At 33.4% G+C, this 13,829-nt stretch overlaps 2 protein-coding genes across 3 annotated transcripts; one reads left to right on the forward strand and one right to left on the reverse strand.

Moving 5' to 3' along the window:
• Positions 1-3,685: 3,685 nt before the first annotated feature.
• LOC117931216 lies at positions 3,686-7,782 on the forward strand. Its single transcript, XM_034852140.1, has 9 exons — positions 3,686-3,817; positions 4,082-4,107; positions 4,279-4,363; positions 4,464-4,673; positions 6,444-6,566; positions 6,640-6,697; positions 6,794-6,867; positions 7,281-7,369; positions 7,449-7,782. Exons 1-9 carry the CDS (start codon positions 3,713-3,715, stop codon positions 7,516-7,518), a joined length of 840 nt encoding a protein of 279 aa, XP_034708031.1. The 5' UTR covers positions 3,686-3,712; the 3' UTR covers positions 7,519-7,782.
• Positions 7,783-8,196: 414 nt separating this feature from the next.
• LOC117931217 lies at positions 8,197-12,897 on the reverse strand. Of its 2 annotated transcripts, none has more exons than XM_034852141.1 (4): positions 12,764-12,897; positions 9,407-9,514; positions 8,882-8,946; positions 8,197-8,749 (listed from the first exon to the last, which is right to left on the reverse strand). In XM_034852141.1, the coding sequence occupies exons 1-4, from the start codon at positions 12,842-12,844 to the stop codon at positions 8,602-8,604; spliced, it is 402 nt and encodes a 133-aa protein (XP_034708032.1). In that variant the 5' UTR covers positions 12,845-12,897; the 3' UTR covers positions 8,197-8,601. The 2 variants fall into 2 exon arrangements, with proteins under 2 accessions (XP_034708032.1, XP_034708033.1); XM_034852142.1 differs by having other exon boundaries at positions 8,651-8,749; positions 8,887-8,946.
• Positions 12,898-13,829: the final 932 nt, after the last annotated feature.

The following is a 13,829-nucleotide window of genomic DNA, read 5'->3' on the forward strand; positions in this document are numbered from 1 at the left end:
GAGATGAAGATGGACTTGTAGAGACTATACGTGATGGATAGAGATGTGAGGAAGAACGGAAGGTACCCGGTGGAACGAGAGGGCTCATAGTAAAGTATGAATACAAGGAGTGGGAAAACATGGAATGTTTCGGGAACCCAATAATTGTATCTGGTTCTGTCCTCTGTAATATTATCTATTGTATAGTGGAATCATTCTCTCTCATTCGTGGACGTAGGCATAGTTGGTCGAACCACGTTAAAACTTCGTGTATCGTATGTGATATTGTTTTATCTTTGTGTTATTGAACTAACATTGTTGGCATCAAAGCTGTCACTGGCATAACATGGTTAAAGAGAAAAATATCGTTAGAGAATGATATACCATTTATAAAATATTAGAACTTCATTATTTTTTTTATATTTTAGTATTTTTTTTTAATAAATTTGTATTTTTAATATTTTAAAATAAAGACATTCAAAATTAAAAGGATAAATATAAAAAATTTAAAATTAAAGTAATAGTAATTTTTAAAAATAGGATTAATGAGATAAATGATGATATATTGAATGTTAAAATTATAATTTATTTTATTTAAATGCATTCAAATAGTATAAAATAAACGATGATGCATATATTATTTTTTTTTTATATTTAATTATCACATAAATAATATAAAAAAAAAACTTGTTAAGAAAATTATAATGTTGTTTTTATATATTTATTAATCAATTAAATAAAATTTAAAATAAAATATTTATAATTTTTTTAAATAATAAACTTTAATATATTTAAATTCAACATATATTTACAAATGTGAAGTTGGTCAGTAGAAGCTAGGGGTCTGGGTTGCAATGACTAAAAATGGGGTTGTTGCTTCAGCTGCCTGCCTAAAGTGTTCCAGAATGGCTGACCCACGTTGCCTCAGCTGGCTGTATTAACCACTCACCGAAAAATCGGGAAATCTCCTGAAATGTCGATAAAAATATAGATAATTATTGAAATATCAACGATATTCCAAAAAAATCACTAAAAATTCCATCCACCTCACACCGATAATCGATATTTCGGTGAAATTTTAACATATTTCACCAATATTTCAAACCATGAATATGACATAGTTGATAAACATGAGATGAGATAAGTGATGGACATGATGTGATATAATTAAAAAGTTCACTTAGGGATGACAATTCATGTTGGTAGATTATATTTGTGTAATGTAAAAATTATTAAAAATATATTAACTAATAAATGTGTAAGTAAATAAATAAAACACATAAAAACTCATAAATAATATTTCTCGAAAGCTTAGCACTTTGAATAATACACACTTATACATCACAATATTACCAATCGTCATTGACAGATATGATATGATAGAGTTGATGGACATAACTTCACATAATCGACAAACATGACATGACATAATTGATGGATATTATATGACATAGTTGAAGGGTTTAACCTTGGGATGACAATTCACATTGGTGAATTGTGTTCTTATAATGTCAAAATTGTTACACAAATTATTAAAAATATATGAACCAATAAATATGTAAATAAATAAAAACTCATAAATAATATTGATTGAAAGCTTGAACGCTTTGAATATTGCATACTTGTATATTACAACCTTACCAAATGTCGTTAATAGACACAACATGACTTGGTTGATGGACACGACGTCACATAGTTGATGGACATGATATAATTAGCGGACCTGATGTGATATAGTTGAAGGTTCCAATATGAGGATGAAAATTTGTGTTGGTGGGTTGTGTTTGTATCATATCAAAATTGTTATACAAGTTATAAAAAAAATATATGGACATAAATGTGTAAATAAATAAATAAAACAAATAAAAACTAATAAATAATATTAATTGAAAGTTGAGATGCTTTGAACAGTGCACACTTGTAACTCACAATTAAAATTAAAAAATGAGGATTAAAAACTGCACAAAATGACTCATTCCATTGTAACTCCTAATTAAATTGAACTTTTTATAAAAAAAAATATATATGTTTTAATAAAACAAAATTTTCATAAACAAGATAATTTTAGGAACCAAAAAACTTCTTCAAACAATCAAAGTTATATAGCATACAAAAACACTCATTTAAGCAAATGTGAATCACTTTGCTTTGGTTCTCATCCTAATAAGAGAGTAATAAAAACATGAACAAGTCTTCCCTTTTTTCAACTACAATCTTTATTTACATGTAAAGTGTAGTGTCCATTTGCCAAGATTTGAATGAAACATTAAGCCTTCTAGAGCTCCAATATTATCAAACACCGTTAATATATAAGACATGACAAAGTTGACAAACATGACATGACATAATTGTCAAACACGATGTAATATATTTGACAGGTCTAACCTAGGGATGACAATTCGTGTTGATGGATTATATTTATGCAATGTAAAAATTGTTGTTCATATTATTAAAAATATGTGACTAATAAATGTGTAAATAAATAAAACAAATCAAACTTCATAAATAATATTTATGGAAAGCTTGGATGCTTTGAATGGTGCACACTTGTACTTCCATTGCATTTTTTATAAATACCCAAGTCACTTTGAACTTAATTTCTCTTTCACCCATAACTAATTTTCAACATATAAATATGTTACATTCATCTACTTGTGGATATGAACACATTCCTACATGGTTCCACCTTAAAATATTTGTGGGACTCACTCAAATTATCTTTTTATCGTTATTTTAAAATACCATTTTCTTGATAAAAACTTAGATAGTGAAGAAAATATATCAATTCAAACAAGATAAAAATAATAATCAGATTAAAAACATAAATCCAAACATGGTCTAATCATTAAATGAGTATCATATTATATAACTCATTTAATAATCAAGTCAAGTTAGATATTGTTTAAATAAGTATGATTAACCTATTAAGTTGGGATGTTTATGGCTCAATTGATTAATTTATTCAAATCAAATATTAAATGTGTCAAAGCCAAATAAGTTATGTTTATAATAAGGTTTTAGGTTATGACTCAATTAACCTATTTATTCCAATCAAATATTACATTTTGGTCTTCTTCCATGATAGCATCTCGTTACTCTATCAATTCCTTAAGAAAAAGAGACATGATCCACTACTTCCTTGTATATGATCACGTCTTTCCAAAGGCAATCAAGGAAAGCAACAAAACCAACGTTCTTTGCCCAAGTGGATTTGGCTAAACAAGAGCTAGCCCTATATCCATCCCTAGAGGACCTGTATAAGGCAGAAGTTTCACATATGGTTTTATGTGTCAAATTTAAATTAAATAAGTTATAGTTATAATAAGATTAATCAATATGATTATTCGATAAAGTACATTTAGGTCAAATTTGTGTTATATGAGTTGACTTATATGAATTTTATCTAAACACGATCATATTCAATCTAAATCTTCAAAAAAATTATATCGCATTCAAATCATGTCAATGAATAATATCAAATTCTACATACTCTACTCCAACCTACTCATGGTGCTTCCCACGATAATGTTACATATACCATGACTTGTTCCTAAGTACTAATCACATGCTTATATGGAAATAGCATATGAATATAATACATATTAAATGTAAAAATTTATCTACGTCTATGCCCCACACTGTCTTACGTGGCGATTGTTTATTGGGTTTCACAAATTAAAGTACAAACCCCTAGAAAACGCCCGAAACGCCGAAACGTTTTGGTGTGGGCATCATGGGCAGATCGGCGTCGCTCCTTTCTCTGCTCCTCTGTCTATGGGTTTGTCTGCAACTCAGACCCACAACCTCTTCAATTTCCCCTCCTCTTCACACTAATCAGGTACTTCTCTTGCCAAAACCCTACTTTCTTTTGCAGCCTATGCTCGAATTTAAAGCGTCTACGGAACAGTGCTTATTGAGTTCTGTAAACTGAGGGTTGAGAATCGTATAAGGAACCCTTGTGCAATTTGATACCCAAATGCCTGTTGGTCAAGTTATTACGTCATATTTTAGCGTTACTGGAAACAGCATATCAAAAATTTGAAATTTGGTTTCAAATGTGTTGGAACGATGTAACACTTTCTGTTCTTTTGTTTTGGTCTAGGGTTTTCAAGAATCGACGAATTCGAGGTAATGAGGTTTACACTCTTATGATTTAGGAGTCTAGTTATGTGTTAAACTGTGTGGAGTTTCAATGATAAGAGCAGCCTAATTGAATTGAATTGTGTCTTGATCCGTTTTACATTGTTCTTTTTTCCTCTAAGAAATGCTCATATGTACTATTTGAATTATGATGCTTAGAAATGTTAAGCAAGATCAGGATGGCGTTCATGAAGTGCATTGCTCGAGAGAAAGGAGTAGGGCAGCATGGAAAATTATTGAGGAGGTATTGGTGGATGAAACTATCATCTGTTTTTGGTCACTGCCCCCTGAAATATTTGGTGTGCCTCACTGCTTGGTGCATAATCTGGTGATATTTTGTGCAGTATTTGATGCCCTTTGTGGAGAAAGAGGGCTATCAGATCTCAAGTAGCTGTAGGCTTCATCATGAAAATGACCTGTACAGGGATCAGGAGCAGCATAAAATCCATGTGGATATAAATGAATGGAGATGTGGGTACTGCAAAAAATCCTTCTATGCGGACAACTATCTTGATAAGCATTTTGACAATAGACACTACAATTTGCTTAATGTGGTATGTAGTGGGTCTGGTGTGACATTTCTTTTCCTTGCATTTAGGACCATGGTTCTTTCTAGTTTCAGAAATGGGGTTCAATCTGAGCTTGCAGGACATATTATGGAAACTACTTATCCTACTCTGATAACTTGTGTGTAGTTCTATACCTGTGTATGATCTGGAAATCAACATTCTCATGTAGCCTCCTTTCTCCACTAAGGCTTTAACCCATTCTTAGTGTTCTTTATGGGTAATTGACAGTATTGTTGGTAGAAGTTGATGGGACGTTTCCTGTTTCTTATGTTGAAATGGTCATATGATGAGGGCACTTGGTATTTTGAAAAGAAATATAGTGCCAGTTAAACTCTCTTCCTGCATATCAAAGACTTCAGATGCCTGATTAAACAACTCTTTGTCTTTATTGTTGTTTTATGTTTCTAGATACAACTTAATATCGCTGATGTATATCAAAATATCTGCACCCTGTTGCATCCCTCCTTGTCTTTTTGCTCATGTTTAACCATCCTTGCAATCTAGGAACATTTGAGATAAAGGCTTTATTGAGTTGAATTCAGTTGCATAGCATAGGATGATATAAGAAAGTATCTTTTGAAACTTGGGCAAATTATGAATGCTCCTCTCTTCTTTTATTGGTTATTCCTGCATTCCAAGAACAATTCATGTTACATCTGACAAAGGAGTTTAAGTCATTTTAAAGATTGTTTTTTCCTTTTTACATCATATGTAAGAAAGTTTTTGGATCAATTGAGATTGCCCAGAAAACCTTTGCAAAATCAATCCCTATTGTTCCTCGGAAAAAAAAAAAACCTATACGGAGTCTCTTTAAGCATGAAACTCTAGCATAATTAACCAAATTTATCCTGTGATGAAAATTCAAGAAAGCATATTAATTAAATCTGAAAGCAATACATCCACCAAAATCCAGGGGATAGATCTTTTAGTTGGTTTAAATTGTTTTGTTTTTTGTTGACATTATTATTGTTTTATTCAGTAAACTGCTAAGAAAATATATTAACATGTACTCAAGATTATGTTGTAAGAAGTTTGGAGAAAAAAGAATAATTGTTCTTCATGTCAATGTGTGAAATGATACCAATGAAAATATGCTCCGTTGCTTCTGTTAAGCCCTGAAGTTGCCTGGTATATGAAGTACATAGTCAGCTATTTTGATTCTTACATTCCCCATCTGCAAGACTAGATGATTGATGCAGAAAAGGAAACTTGAAATATTAAGATATATTTTATGATCCAAACAAACCTGCATGTATTTCACTGTGCCACTCCACTTTCACAAAAATTTGGAGAACATGATTTTCAAGTTTGTGGATCAAAATTTGGCCTGAGTCCAGGCTCTGCTGGCAAAAGGGTTGTGGTGGGAATGAAGAGGTTCCAGGTCTGGCTCTAAGTAACTTAAAAAAAAACATATGTGGGTCAAATTTTTAGATCAAACATTCTTTGTAAGTTCTGCAGGTGATCCTAATTTCCTGTGTTAGAATTGTTTGAACCTTCACTGGATTTTCCTGTCACAAAGTGTCACATTCTGGTTCTGAAATTATTGTCAACTCTCCCTGGTTCTCAACCATCCAATCGATTGATGTCTTTTAGCATGCATACTTGAGCTTATATCTATCCTTTGATTTATAGTTTCTACACTAAGGACCAACTTTATCTTTCTGTTTGAGAATCTAATCATTTCAGGTATTTGACCCATGGCCTTTCCTTTGAACTTAAAAATAATTTAAGCGTTAAAACTTTTGTTCAATGCAGAGTCAAAACAAGTGCTTGGCAGACGTATGTGGGGCATTGCATTGTGACCATGTGATGGATTCTAAGTTACAGAAGACTAAATGCAATCCTGCAGCTGCTGCAAGGAATCGCCATCTGTGTGAGGTTGTCTTTCAATAATGTCTTTTGCATGATCAAATCCACTGCTCTTTAATCCATAATTGCTATTTCTGGGCAGAGTCTTGCTGATGGTTGTTTTCCAGTCAGTGGAGGTCCTTCAGCAAGTCGTCTTCATGGTAGCCTTTTATATATATCTTTTTAGTCACTCAGCAGCATAATTTTATTATTTTTATTGGCTTACAATTTTGCATTTTGACACTGTTGATTTATAGAATTCTTCTTGCGCCAATTCTGTGATGCCCACACTTGCACTGGAGGCCGGAAGCCCTTCTCAAGAGGGCGCAAGGTAAGTGCGCAGCTTTACTTGAGTTGTCTTCTGTTTACTCAAATGTACAGTTAGGTGGACAAGCTGTTTCCAATTCCTGTCTTGGGTTTGCACTTTTTCTATGGTGACATTTCCTCATGGTTAGTAAAAACAAAGATATTGGGAACCATCATGCAAATAACTCGTGTGCAGACCAGACAATTGGAACCATTCAAATTGATTCATACAGTAATGTAAGATGTTGATTGGACATGCCCCTTGCCATCAGGTTGCAGTTAGCTTGACATATGTTTTTAATGGCTAAAGCGGAGAAGCTTATTTTATTTTAGCATTCCATGGACCTCAATTTCTTATGTTTTACATCCTTTGACTGAGGTTCCATAGGAACTGGATTGTTTGATCATTCTCTTGGTTGATTATTTTCATATGCACAGAAGCGGACAAGTGTATTCTACCTCTGTATTTCCATATTGACTCTGATGTTGCTGCCACTTTTCTACTTCTTTGTTTATTTGTACCAGAGGTAACCTATTCTCATCTTTGTTTGCCCCATTTTCATGTGTCTTCAAGTGGCTTCTTAATGTTTAGTTGTTTTGTTGCAGGGGATTGAGAAGGGGTACCCAAAATTTTCGGCGCATCTCTGAAAGTGGACGGAAGAAAAAACCTACTTAGTTGGTGTGGATTTTCATTTCTTCCACTTCTATATCCAGTCTCCTTTTTCCTTTGGAGAGAGTGCTTCAGTAACCATTGAAATCAAGTCTGCTATGGCCATCTTGTTTTCTGTATATCAGGCATTTGAAGAGAATTCCAATGTAAAAATGAAAAAAAATACAAGAATTACAAACGAATTATCAGAAAATCTGATTTACTTGACGAGAATCTTTATTCTCAATTCAATAACAGTTAATAATATTTGTTCTCATCAATCTTCCCAAATGTTTACAACATCATCTCAGATATGTTTCTCCACCATTATAACCAGCTTGTTATCTTCAACCCATTATCATGACATCAATCTGCGTTATACCAGTTATACTATAAGTAAGCTGTTAATATTCTTTTCCTATGTTACCCATGGGTGTAAGAACTTTTCTCCCCTTATCTTTGCTAGATGAACATGGATTTCAGTAAAATGGATCTCTTGACTGTAGGTTGAAAGATGACATAAAAATGATACTGTTCTAAGCGTTAAATGGAAACTATAGCATGTCATTTCTCCAAGCTCATCAGGCTGCCAATAATTAGCTCAATGTTGTTAGCGTTTGATGTACAGATTTCTCTACTTAAGTATTTTTCTCAGGAACTAGAACCAAGATGCAAATGGATACAAATCTGCAGCAGGCCAAAACAGATCTCCAAACAAAATTCAATTGTTATTTCATGTTCTTGATTGTTATCTCTTATACATGGCAATAAGAAGAAATAAGAAAGAAGGAAGAATACATTTGTAAACCAAAAATCAGCCAATCTTGAAGAAGCAAGGCACAGTGACATAGATGGCAGGTACAGAATTGAATTGCTTACACTCACATGGATTCAATGAAGTTGAATTCAGATAATTAAAACCATGGCGATGCTCCATCACAACATCTGCCCAAAACATTGCATGGTAACATTATCGGCTCAAACATGATATTCAAGGAAAGAATGAAATTCCACTACGCTTTCAACCCAAGGTGGGTTGCTTTGTCTACATCACATGGGCTAGGCATCATTGAAACAACTGCCTGGATTGAACTCCGACAAAATTCACCATCATTTTCTTCTGGGTGGATCCCGATTGAGCCCATGCTTCTTTAGGGTTTTGATATAATTTCTCATGAGCGTAAACTTATTGCTACCAAGATGGTAGAAATAATCCCATGTGTATATCCCAGTTTTATGCAAGTCATCAAAAAGAATCCTGGTCCAACCACCAAAATGAAACAATAATACAGTTTCAATAAGAAAATATTTGTTTTTTGGTTTGAGTAAAAAACTTAAATGACCCAACAGAACATGCAACATCCAAAAGTTACTTCTGAGACTAGAGTACCTTACCCCATAGTTCCCTATGGGTTCTGCAGACATGATTCCAACATGACGCCGCCCAAAGATCACCTAGATCAGGCATGTCAAACATTGAATCAGGGAAACAATTACGGGTAAAACAATCAACCATGAAAATTATCTACTTGTTCCTTTGAAAATTATCCAAGTGATGCCAAATTTCCGTTAGTTTTGAAGGAAAACCAATGCACAAAGATTTCAAACAGATACAGCACTTAGATCAATGCAGGTAAATAAAATTCTCTCCAACTTTCAATATCAAATGCCAATCATACAGAAGGTAATTTTCATTGGTTAGATCCTAGATGCAAAGATAGGAGGTCAACAAGTGCAAAAGTTGCTCTATGTTAAATGATTCTAACTATTCCATGGACTAAAGGAAAAAAGAAAACAGTTCATGATTTAAAAGATATTTTTCTTGACAACATAAAATATATATATATATAAACCAACAACAACAACAACTACTACTACTACTACTACAGTAAAGATGAAATTTTTTTCCAATTACCTTCTCACCGCCAATTGACCTAACTTTGCTATCAGCAGCTGGGCTGTGTATTCTTAGAAATTCAGCTGACAAATTAAATGCACTGCCATTGTCAAATTCCACCTCCACCTGAAGTAAAAGGTCATTTGGAAGTCAAATATAAGTCAGAAGGTGATAATTAATAAGAGGTTAGAAGTAACATGATTCACAAAAGCAAAATGGGCGGCTAACCAACAGTCAATACAGGTCAACATTGCAACAAAATTTGGGGAAAAACAAAAATCCTTTACAGTTGAAGTTTCTGCAAGATTATTGTTCACAAATTCGCCAAAATTATCAAAATAAAATTTCCCACAAAAAAGAAATGCTGCAAGGTTAAAATTCAAGTTGAAGGACACCAGTGAAGATGGAAAATTTTTATCACCAAACAAGGGGGAAAAAAACCAAGTTTATGGATCTAACAACCTTCAAACAATTTTGCTAGAAATTTTTTATCACTAAACAAGGGGAAAAAAAATCAAGTTTATGGATCTAACAACCTTCGATCAATTTTGTCAATATATCTCCTTTTAATTTTAGGTTCAATGAAATGATAGGAAATTATTTTTTTACTTGTCAAAAGATTACCTGGTTTTTTTACTAGCTTGTAAAGCTAACCTTACAACAAGCACTTCTGTTGTAGGTTGTTCTCACTAATTAGAATCCCATAACCATAACACACTCTAAGCCTATCAATAATAATAAAAACATAACATGGTCTAAAAATAACTCTCTGTTTACCACAAACTCATCATTAGTCCTACCTGTTTACATGTTTTACTTCTCCACCCTTTAGATCAAAAAGTCTTTGCTCAACCTATCATAATGCTTGGATTAATTAAGCATAATCGATTAACATTTCCTAACCTTTTCATTATTGCAATTAGCTATCCAACTAGCAAGCAATAAGTGGACCAAAGTGTGATATAGCAGGTGTGACTCATGACTTGTGATTCACTAGGGGTCACAATTTGTTCTGTTCCTGTTGCAGCCATCTGTCATAAAGCTGGCTTGGGATAATTCAATGATCCAATACAGGCTTCAGGATCATATGCATCAACATCAAGCTGCAGGAGAACTGTTTAGCACCTAGGGTTGGACTTGGGTTGGCCTTCAGTCTGACCCGACTAGCATGTTGCATTCTTATACAGAAAGAGAAGAGGAAGTAATGAAGGATAAGAAGAAGTAATACAGAGCATAAAATAGTCTGTGAGCTAAAGGAAGCTACCTAAAGCAAATGGAAAAGGTCACTAAATAGAACTGTCAACAGATCATAGTAAGGATAGAAAACTAGTCTAGTTTGACCATCTCAACTTTCATTTAAGCTCAGATTTTCGTTTGATTTCTCCAATTAAATCCCTCCCCCCCCGCCCCGCCCCACACACACACACACACAGAGCCTTCCTCCTTTAGTGATCAATCACATCCAGATGCATCCTCTCCCTTTGATCAACCTGTTATGTCATCACCATAAGGAAAATTTCCTTTGAGACTCATACCAATCATTCCTTATCACATTATGCTGCCCACAAGCATTCTTCCATCACTTAAAATGAGAGGCTAGTGAGACTCCTTATGAAACACAAGCAGCACCACTTTCTAGACCTCATTGAATGATGATGAGATCACAAAACAATATCTTTAAGCCTAAAAAACACTTTTATTTAGCAGCGAAGCATGATATTCCTAAGTTATTTGAGCCTACATGTGTTTCTGAAGCTCTTCAAGCTTCAGAATGGAGAGTTGTCATGTTTGAAGAGTTTGATACTCTCCTTCAAAATGCCACTTGGGACTTGGTTCCACTATGCTCTAGCCAAAATTAGTTGGGTGCAAATGAGTATTTTGAGTGAAGTGTAACCTGGATGGTTCGGTAGCCCGATATAAAGCACAGTTCATTGCTAAATGTTTCCATCAACAGCCTAGCATTGATTGTAGTGATACTTTCAATCTCTTTGTCAAACTGAAAACTGTTCATGTACTTCTCTACCTTACTCTCTCCTATGGTTGGTCTTGGTGATAACTAGACACCAACAATGCCTTTCTTCATGAGCATTTGCCAGATTAGGTATATGTGTCCTAGCCCCTTCATTTCACCTATCAAACTTGCCCCTCTCATGTGTGTCAACTTCGGAAAGCTCTCTACAGTCTTAAACAAGCCTATCATGCTTGGTACACTAAGTTAAAAGACATTCCCACTTTCCATTGACTTCATCAATTCACAATTGGATACATTAGTTTTTATTTATTCTCAAGGTGTTGTGGTTCTCTACTTGCTTCCCTACGTAGATGACCTAATGTTTATTGGGAATAATAATCAGGTGATAGATGACTTTGTCAGCAAACTATCTGCACAATTCTCTATCAAAGATCTTGGTCAACTATTTCTTGGTTGTAGGTAATTCCCAAAACCACTGGTATGTTTTTGTCTCAACATAAACATATTCATGATATATTTTTTTTCTCACATAGGCATGCCTGGGGCTAAGAATGTTCAGACTCCACTATCAACTAGTGCCTCCCTATCGATTACTAATGGCTCCAATTTTTCTAATGCCTCTGAATACCAAAAGGTGGACAGTGGTCTCCAATACCTCTCATTGAGCAGGATAAACATTGCTTTTACTGTCAATAAATTGTCTCAATTTATGCACAAAGCAATTGAAACTCATTGGGAAGTCACTAAGCATCTTCTCCACTACCTGAAAGATACCATCAACGATGGAGTTTTCCTTAGAAAGAAGTTTCCATTGCTTCTTTGTACCTTTTCTGATGTCAATTGGGTTAGAAATAAGGATGATCGTACGTCTATTTGTAGTGAATATCCATGGGAACCGATTGCAAAAGATTGGAAACAAGTTCAGTATGTTTCTGGTAGTTGAGATACCACTTGGTTAGAATTTTGGGAAAAATTCTATTGCTACGGAGAGCAAAAGCAAAAGCAAATTTTCATTTCTCCGGAAGCGAGAATGTTATACCAACAATGCTAATTGTTTAATGTGAGTTAAAAAAAATTAATTTATTTATAGATTTTCATTTTCCACGAAATGGGTGCTCAAGGATTCATCTGGGCATGACCATCCATTTAAGAAAAACGCAAGAAAGGAGAAGAAATAAATCAAAAATTCGAAATTCATAATTCCATCACTCAACTGAGGCTAACACATGGCATAGTCAAGGTAAACCTTCAATCGTTTTGGAAACGAAAACAACATAAAAACACAATATCTAACAATAACATGTCAATAATTTACCTTGCCCTTTTTCTTCAGTTTTCTCAGAAACCAAACAGGGACAAAAAGAAAACCCCAGAAATAAAAAAGAGAGAAGCTTAAAGCTTACAGTTTTAGGAAGGTGAAGAGAGAATTTAGTCAGGCGAGGGGTGGTGTGAATGCTACGAACCCCTCTCAGCCTCGCCAACATAGCTTCTCTTCGATTCGTGACTCGTCGACTCGGATGACACGCCAAACCAGTAACTCGGTCACTCCCCCACTCTTGTCTACTAACCTAACGGAGCTGAGTGTATCGGGTGGGCCTGGGCCTAAAACGGGGCCATTTAAGGTTTCATTTTTTGGGCCTTTGGATTGGGTCAGATTAATCTTAGCCCTCCCTTAATTTCAATTTCAAATTCAAATTAGGTTAAGTACAAGAAAATATTCACACAACCTTTTATAATTTTTATTATTTTGTGAAATAATATTATTTTTATTGGTTTTTAAATTTTATTGAAAGACATCAAATGTATTATTTTATTATTTTTTATTTAAATTTTGACATAAATATTTTTTTTTTCAAAGAACAAAAAAGATGAATTCAATTCAATAACCCAATCAATTACAATCTCATCAAGAGTCTAGAAATAAAATTTGCTTCACCTTGATTTAAGTACGTTGTATTAGAGATTGAAATTCATGTTCAATGTTTCTTGATTTCATTAAACTTGGATTACCAACTAAACAAATCCAAATATTATTCTAATTTCATGTTTGTAAAAGTGTAATTAAGCTTCCGTTTAGTTATCAAGAATAGTTTTTTGGTAATTGTTTTTTAGAACTGTTTTTTATTATTAAAAACAAAAAAAAAATCAAGAAAATATGTTTAACAACTAAAAACTGTTTTTTGTTTTATGTTAGAAAACGTAATATTTTCAAAGAACATGTTTTAAAAATAATTATACAAACATAATTAAAAACAAAATATTAAACATAAAAATTATTTTTAAAAATATTAAAAACAAGTAAAAAAATACTTCAAATTTTCAAACAAATTTTTATCATACAAAACATTATAAAAAAGTTTTTAAAAATTATTTTTCAAAAATGTTTTCAACAACCCTGTCCAAGGAACTCTAAAATTTTGATTATTTATTTATTTATTAATAAGCAATGATAATGATGATTATGGGGAT

Source organism: Vitis riparia, chromosome 14, assembly GCF_004353265.1.
Source record: "Vitis riparia cultivar Riparia Gloire de Montpellier isolate 1030 chromosome 14, EGFV_Vit.rip_1.0, whole genome shotgun sequence".
Lineage (NCBI taxonomy): Eukaryota > Viridiplantae > Streptophyta > Magnoliopsida > Vitales > Vitaceae > Vitis > Vitis riparia.

What these genes read in the sequence shown, in the direction of transcription:
- LOC117931216 (XM_034852140.1), top strand. Translation starts at nt 3,713, where the DNA reads ATGGGCAGATCGGCGTCGCTCCTTTCTCTGCTCCTCTGTCTATGGGTT. An exon ending in GGAATCGCCATCTGTGTGAG is followed by an intron (nt 6,567 to 6,639) that starts GTTGTCTTTCAA and finishes ATTTCTGGGCAG; the next exon opens with AGTCTTGCTGATGGTTGTTT. An exon ending in TTTGTTTATTTGTACCAGAG is followed by an intron (nt 7,370 to 7,448) that starts GTAACCTATTCT and finishes GTTTTGTTGCAG; the next exon opens with GGGATTGAGAAGGGGTACCC.
- LOC117931217 (XM_034852141.1), bottom strand. Translation starts at nt 12,844, where the DNA reads ATGTTGGCGAGGCTGAGAGGGGTTCGTAGCATTCACACCACCCCTCGC. An exon ending in CTCTTCACCTTCCTAAAACT is followed by an intron (nt 9,515 to 12,763) that starts GTAAGCTTTAAG and finishes CTTTTACTTCAG; the next exon opens with GTGGAGGTGGAATTTGACAA. An exon ending in ATAGGGAACTATGGGGTAAG is followed by an intron (nt 8,750 to 8,881) that starts GTACTCTAGTCT and finishes TGGTTGGACCAG; the next exon opens with GATTCTTTTTGATGACTTGC.